Below are 16,954 nucleotides of genomic sequence, written 5' to 3' on the forward strand. Positions count from 1 at the left end.
AGGACGTCTCACCGGAAAGAACTTCATTTGGCAATTTTTTAAAATTCCCAAAGGTCAGAAAAAAGTAAATGCAAGATAAATAACTTGCCTTATATGTCAAGATAGACTGTCCAGAGGAACCGAGAAAAAATACAGTTTCGGAAACTACACAATGCATCGCCATATGACTAGGTGGCATCCTAACAACTACAGTGCTGCACAGTTTCGGAACGACCTAGATAATCTCCCTATTATGGCCAGAAGATCTGTTGTACCGGAAGTAACGGGACCAGAGGGCAGGGAGATGGTGCCAAATATACAAATGAAATTTGGTGAAGTAAAACACATCTGCGTATTTTGCGATGGATTCATTTGCTACGGAGAAAGAAGCATCACTCTGATCAACAGAGCTATTGACTATCATATGCAAGTTTGTACGAAACGCCCAAAATAATAAATACTTTTTTTTTGTTTTGTTGCTCCTGTTGAGCCCTTTACAATGAATCGTTTTCATTGCCCCCTCCAAGAAAAACCCAAAAAAATATAAAACTGTTCAGAAAAATTCAAAAAAAGTAAAAAAATGTTCCGAAAAATAATAAAAAAAATATAAAACAACAAAAACAATAAAAAAAAGTTCTTTTCAGAACTACCTCCCCGTTATTAAAAAATTGGTACAATATTTGGAACTGTGCCAACCTCTATTTCTCTTAGTTCGCTTCCCAGTTCGCTCGCCGGTACGCGAACCGGAAGCGAACCAAAAACAGTAAGTATAAGGGAAGGAAACAGACACTTATGTTAAAAGAAAGACAGCTATAGGGGAGTAAACTAGAGATACTATTACCCGTAATCCACTGCTGATGATGTCACATATTACATCATTCATGACATGCTCAGTGACATCATCAGCAGAGGATTGCGGGTTTTTTGGCAACGTGCCTTATCCACGGTTTAATAACGCTGCCTTTTGCTTTATATAAGTTTTCAAATTGTATGAAATATATACCAATAGGTCGTTATGAACCTTTAGGTAGTGCTTTTCTTCATGAGGTCTGGTCGCTTCCATACACATACAGATGTTTCAAAGATGATCAAGAAGTTTATCTGAATGGAGAGGAATGCACTGAGACGCCAGATCATTCACTAATGTGTAGGCACATACAGTTACACGGTTCATGCAACAAACACCGACCAAATATGGCTTGCGTGTTGCAAGGCACGCCAGTTCCTGCTATCATCCCCACGTTCAAGTTGTTGGAAAATGGTAGTTATTTGATGCTCAATAATGAAGATTGTTCTGGGTTAATTAAAAGTATTCCTTTTATCGTAACAGTAAGTGAACGGGTTATTTGCTGCAGAAATGTTCTATTTCCTCCCACACATGAACATAGGGAGTTTTCAATCTCGCCACAAATACCAACCTTGGGAGCAGATTTCAACGGCATGGCAAGAATAAGAGCTCTTTTGTCTCAGAGAGAGGTGGCCTTGAGTTCGGCCCGTGAAACTTTCGTGCTTCACATAGCGAACACCCGTACAGAGGTGCAGACCCTTTTCAATTCAGATTTGCCTTTCCATTTCAGCAAGATGGTTCGGACTATCTTTAACGCATCCTCCACTAAGGCCCTGGCGCACTTTTTAAAAGTTGTTACCAGTGGTCTCGTGACTTCATTTGAGAAAATCTTTGGAGTCATCCCTGCTTTCTTTCATTGTATTTTTTCCACTCTGCTTCGTGGATTGCCATTTTTACTTGCATTACCAGCGGACGCTCTTGTGCTTTTTTACATTTTTAAATATGGATGTCCCTCCTATGCAACCTCCCGCCCCGCAGCTGCTGACACTGTTCCGCAATCGCATGCTAGAATATTATGGCACAATGCCGTTGGCGATATTAAGCACGGCATATGGATTATCTTTTCGATTCTCCTACTTCACCTGTGTCCAGCCTGTATTTCACTGCCTGACCTGTGATTTCGATTGGGCCATTGATTTGTGTCTCTGCGGACCGGTTTCTCCTGACGTCGACTTTAATCAGCTGATGACTCCTATCATTACTCACGAGTTGGTTTGTCCTGGCGAAAGGATTATGGCTGTGGCATTGATGCATGGACTAATTGGTCCCTGGAATTTACTGGCGGCAACACAGTCTTTCTTGGAACAGAGCTTTCTTGAAAACCCACCGAGCTGTCCTCTGATGGTGATAGAGGATCCGGTGCTGGGAGAGCACGTATGTTCTTTTCCGCTTTTAAATTGGATGGCTGAACTGTTTTCGGATGAAGACGGTGACTTCCTATTGGAGGCTGTTGCAGCTTATTTTGCATACACAGTTATGTCATAGACCTTTTTCATGTTTGATATGCTGAGTACTAGCATTTCATTGACTTATTTGTCAAGTTTTTATTATTTACCTTGCCTATTGGCTTAAGACTCGATAAAGTACTTGGCTGTTTTATTTTTCTTTAGCATTAAATTTTCCTAGTTTTTAATGCTTTACCTTGCGGACCGTCCACATATAAACTTGCAATCTGCTCTCATGAGATGGCACTTCTATTATCTTATTCAGTTCGTTTCCGGATCATGGGGAGGTGTCATCTAGGTCCTGGATATCTTTACACCGTGTTAAGTTAGCATGGGCTCATTACCGGTTTAAACGCCATTTTTCCTTTTTTGCAACTTCTGCACACGACACTTAGTTGTTGCTTTAGCTTTCAACCTAGTAGTTCATCGTGGTTTACATGAGAATAATATGTTATTGCTCTACTATCTGCTTTGCTTGTTAAACTATATCTGTACAGCGAGTGCTAAAGTTTCAAGAACAACACGATACAGAATTGTTATGAGGTCTGATCTCCACGACTTCATACTCATAACATAAGTGCAACTTCTGCCAATTCTGGGCATGAGGCAGGTTTTATATTGCTTTGCCGAACACACATACACAACACTTGATGCGGTTCACATGAAGAGAGAGCTGGTGTATGCTGATGTGATTCCTTCAAATCTAAGACACTAAAGTATGGGCACGCCCTAAACCAACACAAAGAGACCTTCTTAGCAAATAATATAATATGTGTATTAGGGAGGGTGAGATATAAGCAGCCGCGGGCCGTGGAGGGAGTTACGGTGAGGCAGGGAGGCGGGGAGGGGGAGAAGCAGGGTGGAGCCCTCTCCACCCTGCCCCTCCCCCTCCCCGCCTCCCTGCCCCACCGTAACTCCCTCCACGGCCCGCGGCTGCTTATAAGTGTTGCTAACTCTTATTCATTTACAGCATGTTAACATACTGTCACCATTCGCTTTTTATGTACTAGTAACTATGCTGGTAATTTTGCTACTTATAATATGTGTACTTGTATTATCTAAGATACTACGCCTGAGAAGACGGCATTAGTAAATAAACATTTCAAATACACGTGTTCTTCTTAACTCCATGTTCTAGTTTCTAAGAAATATATAACGACCGAGTGTTCATGAGTTCCACGTATCCTGAGGTACTATAAGTTCATATTCTGGATTGTCTAAACATTGAGAGTTTGTTATATCCAATGTGACACTGTACCTAGCTTGCTAAGGGGTTTTTGATTACTAAGGTGAGTTTTGGGACACCCTAATTCGCCGAGGTTCCAATCCTCTGTCCACAGTTCTGTGTGAGAACAGAAACCCTGCGACAGGGGCACCCCCGACCCTTGCTGGAGCTTCATCACACTTGCGATACAACTCCAGCAATGCGCCACCTTTACGGCACAGATACATCACGCATCTGTGCTGTTTTTGCCCCATGATGCGCCGCATTGTAAATGCAGCACACCATAGGTGACGGAACAGCGGCACAGAATGACTAACACATCCCTGGTGATGCGCCAGTCATCATAAATCTATCCCTATGCTTCTTATCTTGTTAGAGATGAACCGCCATATGTATCATCAAAGTTTTTTGCATTTCCTAAATAGCGAACTTTAAGGAATAAATAGCGATTCTTTACCATTCCTAGTTTGCGATGAGCTATTTGCTAATTACAAATTACCCATTCATTTCCTTCATTTCCATAGGGCGGTTGGACTCACTTTTAGCTCGAACGGCTGAATGGATTTCCACGAAACTTGGCAAAATTGTAGGGACTGGTAGCCCGATGTGCCTTTGCTATGTCTCAAGATATATGCTCCAGTGGTTTTTACGAAAATTAACTTTGAAAAATATATATTGGGCTACATTGGCCTATATATATGTTGGAGCCCAAATGTAGCCCAATGAAGCCCAATGTAGCCCAATGTAGCCCAAAGATGGCCGCCAGAGACGAAAAAAAACAAATGTAGCCCAAATATCAGCCAGATGTAGCCCAACTATAGCCCAGTGACAGAATGACCAATCAGCGTCGCAAACCTCCGTTACGCGAAGCGGAGCGCTGTTACAGATATATATCTTTTTTTGAACGTTAATTTCTCAAAATCCACTGGAGCACATATATTGAGACCTAGCAAAGGCACATCGGGCTACCAGTCCCTAATATTTTACCAAGTTTCGTGCAAATCCATTCAGCCGTTTTATTATTATTTTTTTTTTTTGCCCCGCGGGGCCCTTTTAAAACCTCCACATCAAACCTAGGGGGTCAGCGAGGATCTACTATTCCCCCTTATGGTCATTTGCCCCTTCGCTTTCGCCTCCTCTTGTCTCTCGATCCTACCGAGAGACAAGATGGCGGCCGCTACGGACTGTTTGGAATGTTGACAGACGCCGGAGAACCAATCAGCTTCGCTTCACAAAGCTCCGTTGCGCGAAAAGTACGCGTCCTGGAGCGCTGCCCGGTCCGCTGTTACAGATATATATCTTTTTTTAAACATTAATTTCTCAAAATCCACTGTAGCACATATATTGAGACCTACAAAAGGCACATCGGGCTACCAGTCCCTACAATTTTGCCAAGTTTCATGCGAATCCATTCAGCCGTTCGGGCTAAAAGTGAGGCCAACCGCCCTATGGAAAACTCAATGTTAAAAACACGTTTTGGGACCCCCCTTTTTTCTCGACCCCCCCTTGACGAACCCCCCCCAAATTTTCAAGGGCTGCTCAGAAACAAAATGTGCCATTTTCCTGAAAATTTCAGCCAATTCCGTCCACAAACGCCAAAGTTATTAGACATAGAATTTTCAAAAATCCCATAGAGAAAAAATCCTAACTATATATATATATATATATAGAGATGCTGCTGCGGAAAAGAATATATAGGCAGCACGAAATGCCCTTTGAAAAAAAGAATATTAGAGCATATCCGAGCGATACAGAATGATGACAATGCCTATGCCATGGCAAAACATTTGAAACAACATGAAGGAAAAACATGGCAGGACATAAAGTATCTGGGACTAGCAACAATCCCAAACCAAGAACGTGGGGGAGATAGACTCTTAAAGTTGAGAAGACTGGAGTCGAAATTGATAATTAAATTTAAAACCATGTATCCAAGAGGTTTGAATGCAGATGAAGAAATGCACGTTCACTTGTAAAACAATTGTATTGAAATCAAAAATGTGATATAGTATGCTTTGCGTACAAAGCGAACCTCCGAAGTTGATGAATGTACTTAATTAATGAATGACATGGGCTCAAACATATATGAGTAGAGGCACATATGTGGGGCAAAGGGCACTCAGCCCTAGTAATAACTTAATCTAAGGATGACATATCCCAGAAATCGTACCACATAAAAAAGTGCGAACGATAAAGACATGTAATTACACAATTATACGTAACAAAGATCCTACTAAAGGAGTAATACGTATAAGCTGGGACTGGATCTTTAGAACTTTCCCCACATATTTGCCCAATGCATGTTAACTGAAAATAAAGTTAAAAAACAAAAGAAAAAAGTTACTAAACAGTAAATAAAACTACATAGCCCAGAATGCATCATCGTTATGTAACACATGGTGAAAGTATAAAATGCGAAATGAAAAAAGGACTAATTGTAGAACACTGCCGTGACCAAGAACGTTTGTTCGAAACGCGTAGGAGTTTTGCTGAAGACCTGAGCGATTAAAATTGATATTTACCTGCCAAGAAGTGTGCCGCGTGACTTTCTTGTTTTTGGATATATATATATATATATATATATATATATATATATATATATATATTCTCCACAAACCAGTACCGAAGCACTTGCGCCGCCTTCTCCTCGCCTCTAACGGCGGTCCGCGGAGAGGTGGCGGTCCGCGGAGAGGTGGCGAGCCTCGCATTATCAAATCAAACGCTGTACGCCCTAAGAAAGCAGCAGCCGTGGACAATACCAAGACTTTTCAGCAGTCGTTTTTTTATTGCAGATACCGGCAACTCAACGTGTTTCGGGACCAAGTCCCTTGATCAAGGGACTTGGTCCCGAAATGCGTTGAGTTGCCGGTATCTGTAATAAAAAAACGACTGCTGAAAAGTCTTGGTGTTGTCTGCGGCTACTGCTTTCTTAGGAAGCGTACATCATTAATAATATATATATTTTTTTTGTGCTTCCCATTCCATAGGTGACCTTTTGGCCCCTTCCTAGCATTTCTTAATTCATGCTTTTACTATGATTTTAAGTGGCGGAATTAGGGGTTGTGGTTACTAGTGCTGAACATATGAGGAAGTAACCATTTTGGAACTGAACCAATGGCCACCAAGGTCTCTCCTCCGTAGAGTAAAAAGTTTGTTTTCCTCTCCTGACAACTTTTACTGAGCAACTCCGAGTACATGTTGAATGTGCAATGTTGCCTTTATTGAAAGGCAGACATAATGTTGGCCCTCTGGACTGCTGACTTGTTCGCTTTCCGTATACACACCGTCTCTAAATTCTGTTTAGTTACCTAATCTGAATGAATCTCAAGGTGTGTGGAACCACTGCAGTAGGGGCGGAGAGAAAGTAATAGCAATGGTCTTAATTTGTTTGTTTGTGTGTGGGTGGGATCTAACCTTCACATTCTGGAAGATAATATTTGTCCGTATATTTTTGCTTACTTAACTTGCGTTTCCCTTACAGTTGGTAAACATGAGTTGACTGGACACAAAGTTGCAGTGAAAATTTTGAATCGCTCGAAAATTCGAAGCCTGGACGTAGTTGGAAAAATCAGACGAGAAATTCAAAACTTGAAACTATTTCGACATCCACATATAATCAAACTGTGAGTACTTTTCTTCAACTGACTGGGATGTTATCTATATTGCCCAAGTGCTTTTAAGATGATGTGCAACACAGATGTATTTCACCCTATAGGTTCTCATTTTTTTTGTGTGTGTGTTTTGTTTAAACTTCTAAAGTCTGCTTGCTTATTTAGCTATGTATGTGGTTTTTTTTAAACGCTTTATTTATTCAGATTTTCTATAGTGTAACATACACAGCTGTTGCAACAAAGTTACAGCTGTGTCCTGCTCTCTGCCGCCCCTCCCTCTTCTGTTATGTACTGCATCATGCCCTCCCACTCTTGACCATGGTCCACCAGGCGCTCATCCGTACAGATTTCTTTAATGGGTCACATGTCTGCCCAAGACCATTCCATGCTGTCCCTGGACCATGCCAAAATTGTGGGCCCAGCAGAAGAGAGCCACCCGATGGTGACTACTGCGTTTCGCTAGCAAGAGACCCAGTTGGGCAAACCTTTAATGTACCCTTCCTTTTTTGGGGGATGGGAATAAGGCCCAGAAAACTGTGTTCAATTGTGGCCTCACGCCTAGTGTAGGTGGCACGTGTAAGGCGATCAAGGACCTCCTGCCAATATTGGGTAAGCTTGTCACAGCCCCATTGCTTGTGTGTGAAGCCTTCTTCGCCCCCTATGCAGCGCGTATTCTCACCTGTGACAGTAGGTTAAATTCTACTGAGTCGCGTGGGGACCAAGAAGCGCAGATAATAACATTAAAGGGAGCCCGCTTGAACCACATGTTACAAGATACTTTTTTTACCAGGGCCTGTTCCACTCAGCATCTGTAATTGTTCCTGGCAGTTCCGCCTCCCAACAATCCCATGCACAATATGTGGCCTGTAGACGGTCTGACCTTAGGGCGCAATATATGAGAGACTCCAGTCGTCCGGAGGTGCCAAGCTCCAGCAGCATGCCCCGCGAATTAGATTGGCTCGGTGTGGTTGGGGAAATCCTGCCACAATCCCCTTGCTACCCATGTCCTTGCAGCAAACTGCAAGAACTGACCTGGCTCCACCACAATGTTTCCAGCGCCTCTTGAAATGTAAGACAACCATTTGTCGGATATAGGTCCCCCTGTAGATCGCAGTCCCCTGCTCTCCATCTAAGTAGGAAGACCTAGTGGTCGAGGTCTGTGACCTAAGGCGACCACAACAACAAGAGATTTCTGGAAAACGGCGGAGTGTGAAACACCCTCCTGACCGCACTCCCCCAGGCAAGGGTGACCTGTCGTACTGCAAACTGGCAGGTTCTACTTTTTTCTGATTCTGCTAGTAATCTAGACTACAGACTGGGGTTCTGGTCAATAGGCACTTGTTGGAAAGTGGATTATTAGTAGGAGTAAATGTATATCTGCCACTGGCAATCGGGCCATTCACGCAGCTTAGGGCCCAGAATAGGTCTTATTAAATTATTCCTATGCTCAAGCCTTGGTAGCTTGGCTGTAAGCAGGCAGGCTTACCTTCAAATACAGGTATGTAGAGCATTTAAAAACACAATTTCAGTAAAAAATTAAGACTCAATACAAAATAAAAATCCAACCCCAATTTATAAAAAAAGAAAAATATTTTATCTTTAGAATGACACCAAAACAACAAAAATCCTATGTAGGGAACCAGATGAATGAATTTTCAATGATTTAGCCATTTGTACCACATAGAAACCTATAGCGCCTTATCGGGACATCTGGTCGCGATAGACCGGGTCAAAGTTTCAGGTCGACTGCGATGGAACCCTGGGCGGCTACCCCGCGCAGTAGGTCAGGGTCAAAGGTTTTTACCTTCTGACTTAAAACTTTTCTGGAGCTTTTCTTCCCTGGGTGTCTCAAAGCGCTCTGCCAGTCGGATTGCCTTGCGACCAACTCCCATAAATTTGAATGGAAGTCCGACTTCCGGAGCGTTTCTGTGGGACAAACCAAGGATCCAGGACGACACAGGGTTGAAGGGGCTTGGCTTTCGTGGTTGCTCACGGTCACCTTGTCTTCGTTCGGACTTAGAAACGTTTACGGATTTTTTTCTCACGCGGTCTCTCGATGCTCTTCACCAGGCTGAATTCGGTGAGGTTTCGCCGGCCAAAATTTCGACTACTACCGGTCAAACTCTGGAATTAGGACCTACGGAGTTCTTCAACGAGGGAAACCTGGACGGCAGGCCGGATCGCGGTTGAAGGTTGGCGGCTTGGCTGGCCAGGTTGAGTCTGTCCCCTTATGGAGCTTTTTTTAGAAAGTTGCTCCTAAGATCTCCAAACTTCTGGAACGTCTTCCTGAAGTTCCCCAAAGGTCCCAAAGTGTCTCAAACTTGTGTCACGGGTCTGGAAGCTCCAAGATGAGGACTTCAGTTCTCAAATTCCACTTGGACAAACCCCTTACAAATCCACTGGTAGTTCTCCAGGTTGAGGATTCTTGGTGATGTTCCAGGTGAGCTCTGTTAACCTGTAGCTTGCAGGTAATCCACAGGCTATAGTTTCAGATGGTGTAATCTTCACAGTGCAGGCCTTTGGAAAAGTGCACCAAACTTCCAGCATGGCCGTCTTGATATTTGATATTTGAGAGGGTATTTGTAGAGCGCGGCGTTCGCTCCGGAGGGAGCATCATGGCGCTAAAGATCCTTATACCCAGCCTCAAGGGGTAAGGGGGAGGCTAGATGGCAGCTCTGGTCCAGTCGTCGGGGAGGCTATAGATCCAGGTTTTGAGAAGTTTTCTGAAGGGCTTTTCTGAGGTCTGTATTCTCAGATGACTAGGCATGTTGTTCCAAGCCTTGATGGCCAGGTAGCTTAAAGTTTTACCACCTTTTAACTTCAAGTTAAACCTGGCAGAGGTCATGAGATTGTCTTGGGCGGAACGGAGAGAGCGAGTCGGATGATAGTGAGGGAAGCGTCTGGTTAAATATTTAGGGCTGGTGTTGTGGAATGCACGGAAGGCAACAATAAGAATTTTAAAGAGAATTCTCTTATGAAGGGGTAACCAGTGTAGGGTTTTGAGGGCTTCAGAGATAGAGGATCTGCGAGGCAGTTTGAGAACCAAGCGAGCGGCGGTGTGAAGGACGCTTTGGAGTTTGGTCTGAGTGGATTTTTTAGTTCCTGCCAGGAGACCGTTGCAGTAATCGATACGGGAGATTATGAGGGCTACTGTAACCGTTTTTCTCGCCTCCAGAGGGAGGAAGTCATAGAACTTCCTAAGAGATTTAATGATCCCGAAACATCTCCCGGCAACATTACTGGCGTGTTGATCGAACGATAAATCTGAATCAAATAGGACGCCAAGATTTCTGGCCGTGGAGACGGTTTGGGGGGGGGCAACAGAGTTATCCGGCCACCATAGGGCTGGGCAGAAAGAGGCGTTCTTTCCGATGGGGAGGATCTCTGTTTTATTGGAGTTGCAACGGAGGTGATTAGTGTCGATCCACTGGAAAACTGCAGAGAGGCAGTTCTTGAGATTGAGCTCAGCTGTATTAGAATTGTTTTCTAGGGGTACAATCAGCTGGGTATCATCAGCGTACGAGGTGACAGGTATGCCGAACGATTCAATCAAGGCTAGAAGAGGGATGAGGTACACATTAAAAAGAAGGGGGCTAAGGATGGAGCCTTGTGGAACTCCAGAGGTGACCTTTTTTTCCCTCGATAAAAAAGGGCCAAGGGCGCCAGACTGAGACCTGTCGCTGAGGAATGACTTTATCCAAGATATGGCAGAGTCTGAAATCCCTATGTCAAGCAATCTGTTAATCAGGATAGAATGGGATATAGTATCGAATGCTGCTGTGAGGTCGAGGAGAATGAGAATGGCTCTCTTCCTCTGATCTTGCAGCGTTTTAATTGTTTCAGTTAATTTGATCAGAGCTGTTTCCGTTGAATGTTTAGGTCGGAAACCAGATTGCTGTGGATGGAGTATATTGTGGACGTCTAGGTAGGATTTAAGCTCTTTGTAGACTAACTGCTCAGTAATTTTCCCCAGGGCCGGAAGAAGAGTGATGGGGCGGAGATTGGTTAGGTCCGTAGGGGATTTGTTGGCCTTCTTCATAAGCGGCTTAACGACACCCTTTTTCCAGATGCGAGGGACAGATCCGGAACTGAGTGACAGATTGACTATGTTGTTGATGATAGGGTTGACTACATCTATGATTTGGTGGAGGATCTTGGGGGGGCAGGGATCGGAAGGAGAACCGGATTTGCAAGATAGAATAGCCTCTCTGGTCTGGGCCAAAGTGACCGGAGTGAAGCTTTGGAGATGGCCCCCAGAGGATGCCGGATGCACAGAGCTGGGTAGCCCATGGGGGGTGGGAGGAGAAGGGAAGTTTCTTTGTAAGGAGGCGATTTTGTCATCAAAGTAATCAGAGATTTTATCGCACAGATCTTGAGACGGGGGAATTTCGGGTTGGAGAGCTTTTGGCTGAGTGAAGGATTTTACAATGGAAAACAGGGTTTTTTGTTTTTGACTGGCATCTTTGATAGCTTTTACGTAATAGGTTCTCTTGGCCGATTTGATATTGGAGAGATAGTTTTTCCTCAGTAATGTATAGACTAGGCGGTCGTCAATGTTGTAGGTACGACGCCATTTACGCTCGGCCTTTCTGCATAGCAGGTGGGAGGTAGCTAGGTCAGGAGTGAACCAGGGGGCATTATTAGATTTTTTGTGGGTTCTGTCGGGATGAATTGTGGGGGTCCGGGTTTTAATTTCTTGTGTGACCCATTTATGAAAGAGGTCAGCATCCCTTTCAATGTCGCCAGAAAGAGCGGGTAGCAGAGAGTGAGAAATGGGGTTACTTGTGAGGTTTTTCTGGACGGATTTCCAGTTAACAGAGTAGTCACAGTGGGGGTTGGTTTTTTTGGCAATTTGAGATTGACAATTAGTGATGTGGAAAGGGACCAGGCTGTGGTCCGTCCATATCTGTGGAAGGGGGGGAAGAGAGGAAAGGGCGAGCAGATTGGTGCAGATACCATCAAGAGTGTGTCCTAATGAATGGGTAGGTAGGGCGACTGTTTGTTGTAGATTGAAGATATCAAGTATCTGGGAAAAACTATGAGCTTGTGAGTCAGATGAGGACTCTAGGTGCAGGTTAAAATCTCCTAAGAGAGTGAAATGGGGATAGCGAAGGAGGAAGTGTCCTAGGGCGTCGCTGAGGGAGACAAGAAATTTAGAAGGGTTGCCGGGAGGGCGGTAAACCAGGCCTCCTGTAAGGGAGAGGGATTGGCTGAGTTTGATTGAGTCTTGCTTTCTTAGGTTTCGAGACGCAGATCTGAGAGGCTCTGCCCTTCTCAGATACTTATTCCAACTTCTCTGGGTCAAGCAGGAGGTCACTCCTGTCCAATGGGCTGCAGGGTACCACCCAAAGATCTGACCACTTCCTGCAGAGTGTGGCACTATTTTCACCCAGAGTGCACCAATTCTTCCAAATTCATAATGGCTGATTTTCCAGCAGGGAAAGAAGAGCTGGCTAAACACACCCCTAGGATGGCTAATCCCCATAGTCTCTCCCCCTTGCACCTGCTCTTTCCTTCCTTAATCCTAGCATCAAGAGTGGAGTTGTAAATTACACCGATGTCTTCCTCTTCCCTTGAAGTGTAATGTTAAAGACTCCTCCCCCTGCTCTGGCATTCCTGTGCAACAGGACACTGCCCTCCCAGCAGAGCTGGTCAACCCCAGGGGCTCTTTATCACCTCTTCAAAGAAGCCTGGCTAATCCACTTAAGTCTGACCAATTTGGACAGACCACTGGAAGGTTGAATCTAGGCTTACAAACAAAGTCTTATACCTTATTGTATGTACATTTTAGGAGAAATTCAACAATATAATATTGTTTAATTTATTAATACCATTCTAGGAAGTCTTTTGAGTGGTATTTTTTTTAGCTTTTTACTCTCAAAAGTTAATAGTTAAGAACTTTGTGCCATGTTGACCTATATGGCATGGGATCTGTAATGGGAAAATGACCTGGCCATTTTTCCAGCACCAGGGCTTATAAAAAACATATTTTATTAATTATGTATGTATGTATCCCCCCCACCTCAGGAACACTTAGAGGAGACTTTACGGGTGCTGAATTTGTACAAATATTGCAGATCCTCCCTCCACAATGCTCCTACCACCCAAGTCGATTTTGGGTAGCACTTTATCACCATGTGGGGAGTGAAATGTGCCATTTCACTTAACCCAGGGCATATGAAACTAATTTTATAAGGGTCCTCCTTATAAATACCTGGCTGCTGTTAAACTAACCTTAGGCTTCAGCAGTGCACACATGCAGTGCAGAAAGGGCTGCTGGGCTCTAAACTGCTGTGCCCTATTATATACTAGTACCTGATAGGTAGTTTCAGTCCCCCTGCCCCATTATGTACTAGGGCCTTAGAAGGTAGGTCATGCCAATCACGCACCAGTACCCCAACCCATAGTGTGCCCTAGTGTATGTAGGTGTTTTCACTGAATTCTAAATGTCCTTCAGCATAGCTCTGGCCCTGGTTAGGCAGAGCCCAGGGTAAATCTGAGGCAGTTACCGCTGGTATCAGTCAACAGGGGGGGTCCCAGGGCACCCAGGGCATAGGATGACTTTCCAACAGCGCTTCTCCCAGTTATCCTCATCCGAGCGTCATCTGGCCCCATGTTGTAGGAATGAGGCCAAATAAAGATCAGGGAACGGAGTCCCTCCTGCCTGGGGCTCCAGCTTGAGGACCTGGAGGCTCACCCTGCTGTCCCGCCCCCCCCCCCCCCCCCCCCCCCCCCCACCAACACACAAATAAACTGTCAAGTACCTTCAAAGTGCTCCTTATCAAAACACTGAACTCTGCAACATGTACAAGCATCTTGGAAGGGATATCATTTTAACTAATGAGAGCCTGCAAGCCCCACACAACAGCAATGTTTGCCAGAACGCCATCGAGGCTGGAAGCCCAGTGAGCACCCTGCACATGTTTAGGGAATAATGTCGCCGGTATCTGAATGCCTATATCTCCCAGCGCAGCCCGACCTCTGGTAATACTGAAGGGTCCATAACCAATAGCAAGACCCATTTCATAAACCCTGCACCAAATGCCATTGGCTGCAAAACCGCCTGGAGGATGTCCCAATCCAGGGTGTCTCAAGCCAAATCTATATGCAGGCTCATCAGCACTCCTAGGGGCGACCCCTGCACCAATTGTATGATGCGAGTCAACCTGCTTAGGTTCATGAGGGTGCTGCACTGCATTTTAATAGTAAAACAAAAATTGTTCCCTTGGTAATATCTCATATATCTATTTAGAAGCACTTCTAAAGTTTTTGCTAATTCACCTACACATCAAATCTCATACCTCCTTATTCAGACCACGTATCAATCCTACTAGGGCTTAAAAAACACTTTTTTTTTATACAAGTAGAACCACAAAGAGGTGCTAAGCTCACTAAGGATGTACAGTTACACTCTATCAATTATACATTGTATTCCATTTTATTAAAACAAATGAAGACCTCTCTTTTGTTTTAGCAACTTTGAATATTTGCTTTCTCAGTTCTCAACAAACCGTTAAACATTTATGCTGAGAACACATTTGCTGCAATGTCACAAAATACATAATTCCAAAATTTCACGTATAATAACAAACATATAATAATTTTTAAAAAATATTTTAAAAACCACAAAGGTTTATTGTCAACGCGTTTCGGTGGATCTTGCTGTCGCACCACCTTCCTCAGGACAGTTAAAAAAACAAATAATCTGAAAGTACAAAAGTGCATAATCACTTATGTGTATTGGACCATATTTTTTGTTTTTTAATACATTGCATCATTAAACATCAAGTTAAAAACCATCCTTATTATAGCCATTCACTTGTATCCTATTTTTAGTCCCACTTAGCTCAGGGGTAAAATTTGTGTCACACATCCTTGCATCTCACATCTCCAATCCCTTCTGGTCATACCCACACACTACATAACCACAACCAATCTCATTTGTTGATGCATACATCTGAAGACTCCTTTCATTCCCTGATAGATCGTGACGTTTGATTCCCACTCTCAATTTTGGCAACTGCAGAGATTTATTTTTATGATTCATTTCTTTAAAAAAACCTGTTCATGTCTTTAATGGGGTATATCTTCATAATTCACTCACCCTTCTTATTGATATGTCTTATTATAATTAGACTTCCATCTTCCTTTACTGTTAGCATAATCCTTTTTTATCAGGTGGTCATAAATAGTGTTACCTAATACAGGATCGGATATATTCAAAGCCTGTCTTAAAAACTGTCCCTACGGTGATCCTCATCTAATAACAAATACTGTAAACAAATTGTAAAAGAACCGCTCACCATTTTATATGTAGTGTTCTCTCTTTCACTTTAGGTATTACAGAAACGCGCTATGAGAGCCACCAGTTTCTTTCTTAGAGGGATTCAATCAATTATCCCCAGGTTCCGCTGTAGAATAAAATAAAGTAAAATGCTAAACATCAGCTTTTCTATTTATCTTTCACGTTATCTCATGATCACAGCTTTCTTCTCTCATTCATGTGGCTGCTTATTTTGTAATGTGCACATCTATAGGCCCGTGGTCTTGGCCACCTGTAATATAACTATTGAGCTTTGTCAACATGCATTGTACGAAAGTCTCCACGTGTGCATTGGCACAGTGTGGGCCCATTCGTACCTCTTATTTATTTATTCATAAAAGTGTACATTTTAAATATTTTATCAACATATCACTACCCTCTCATGTCCGGGTTTTCAAAATATCTTGCGTCGTGGTCATATATTGCTCTATTAGTACTGCAAGGTACTTCCTGCCTGGATACTTCTCGATCAGATTAGAGTAATACAACCTAAAATCACTGCTAGTCTAAGCCATATTGTTATTTATACTTCATTGGGGAATGGTGGTATTCTTTCTGGATCTTTGATTTCTCATATATTTCTTTGTGAGAGACTGCCCTGCATATCGTTAAACACAGCCTCACTGACCTTGATTTTACTTCGTTGCCGATCTTTTTGTCTATTAATGCACACATGGGTCCTAAGATAAAAATACCCCTGGGGCTAGCGTGTGCTCTGCTTAGTGCCTGATGCAGAAACCCCTCTTTAGTAGCATAACCTCCCCCAGAGCTCCCACCTTACAATCGCGGCGATGAAAGTTCGTACGCTTCTTCTCGGGTGAACATGCAAACAAGAAACACTCCATCTGAATACCGGCATTTTAACTGTTCTTACTGCTCACGTGGTCTCGTGTTCCGGTCCCATGAATTCAACCTTCGTCTGTTCGATCTTGTTCGTTCTACATGGGTGCCATCTTAGCATGGTTATTTAACAGAGATAGTCATTATTATGTCTTTGTAGTTAAATACTCTCCTATTTTACTCATCAATAATAAAGACATATTTGTATCTATCTCATTTTTAAATGCTATATCGTGAAATTTCTTCCGTAAATGCATATTTACATTTTGTTGTATCTAAGTGCGAATACATTCCTTTGCGTTCACGATATATTTATAATTCCTCTGGAGCCTATGCTCATGTTCGTGGCCGGCTACTTGTATATTATAACCATATGCCCGATCGTTAATCTGTCAGTGCATTTTAAACCTGCACTGATGGGCCTGGCTCAAACTGGGGATCACTGCTCGCAGGTGGGTGGTCTGGACTTTTGCTAGCAACATGGCATCTGTGTTAATCCTGAACAAGGGGTGGGAGGAGCCCATGAGCTCTGGCTTGGACAGCATGATGATGTGGGCATCCTACATAGATTTCAGAAGGGTCCCCAGCTGTCTGGACTTCTGGAACACCTTCAAAAGCTGCTCCCACAGCAGGCCCAGGTAATTCTTGTCGAACTCTGGATGTAGGCCGTCTTTGCCTTGTGAC

The 16,954-nt window shown here is 43.5% G+C and overlaps 1 protein-coding gene across 1 annotated transcript in view; it reads left to right on the forward strand.

The window, feature by feature from the left end:
• The window catches only part of PRKAA1 (protein kinase AMP-activated catalytic subunit alpha 1), a 222,908-nt gene that overhangs the window by 71,945 nt on the left and 134,009 nt on the right, over nt 1-16,954 (forward strand). The window contains exon 2 of the mRNA XM_078674999.1: nt 6,978-7,119. Coding sequence (XP_078531125.1) covers nt 6,978-7,119 — 142 coding nt within the window. The remainder of the gene's footprint in view (nt 1-6,977; nt 7,120-16,954) is intronic.

Source organism: Lissotriton helveticus, chromosome 2_1, assembly GCF_964261635.1.
Source record: "Lissotriton helveticus chromosome 2_1, aLisHel1.1, whole genome shotgun sequence".
Classification (NCBI taxonomy): domain Eukaryota; kingdom Metazoa; phylum Chordata; class Amphibia; order Caudata; family Salamandridae; genus Lissotriton; species Lissotriton helveticus.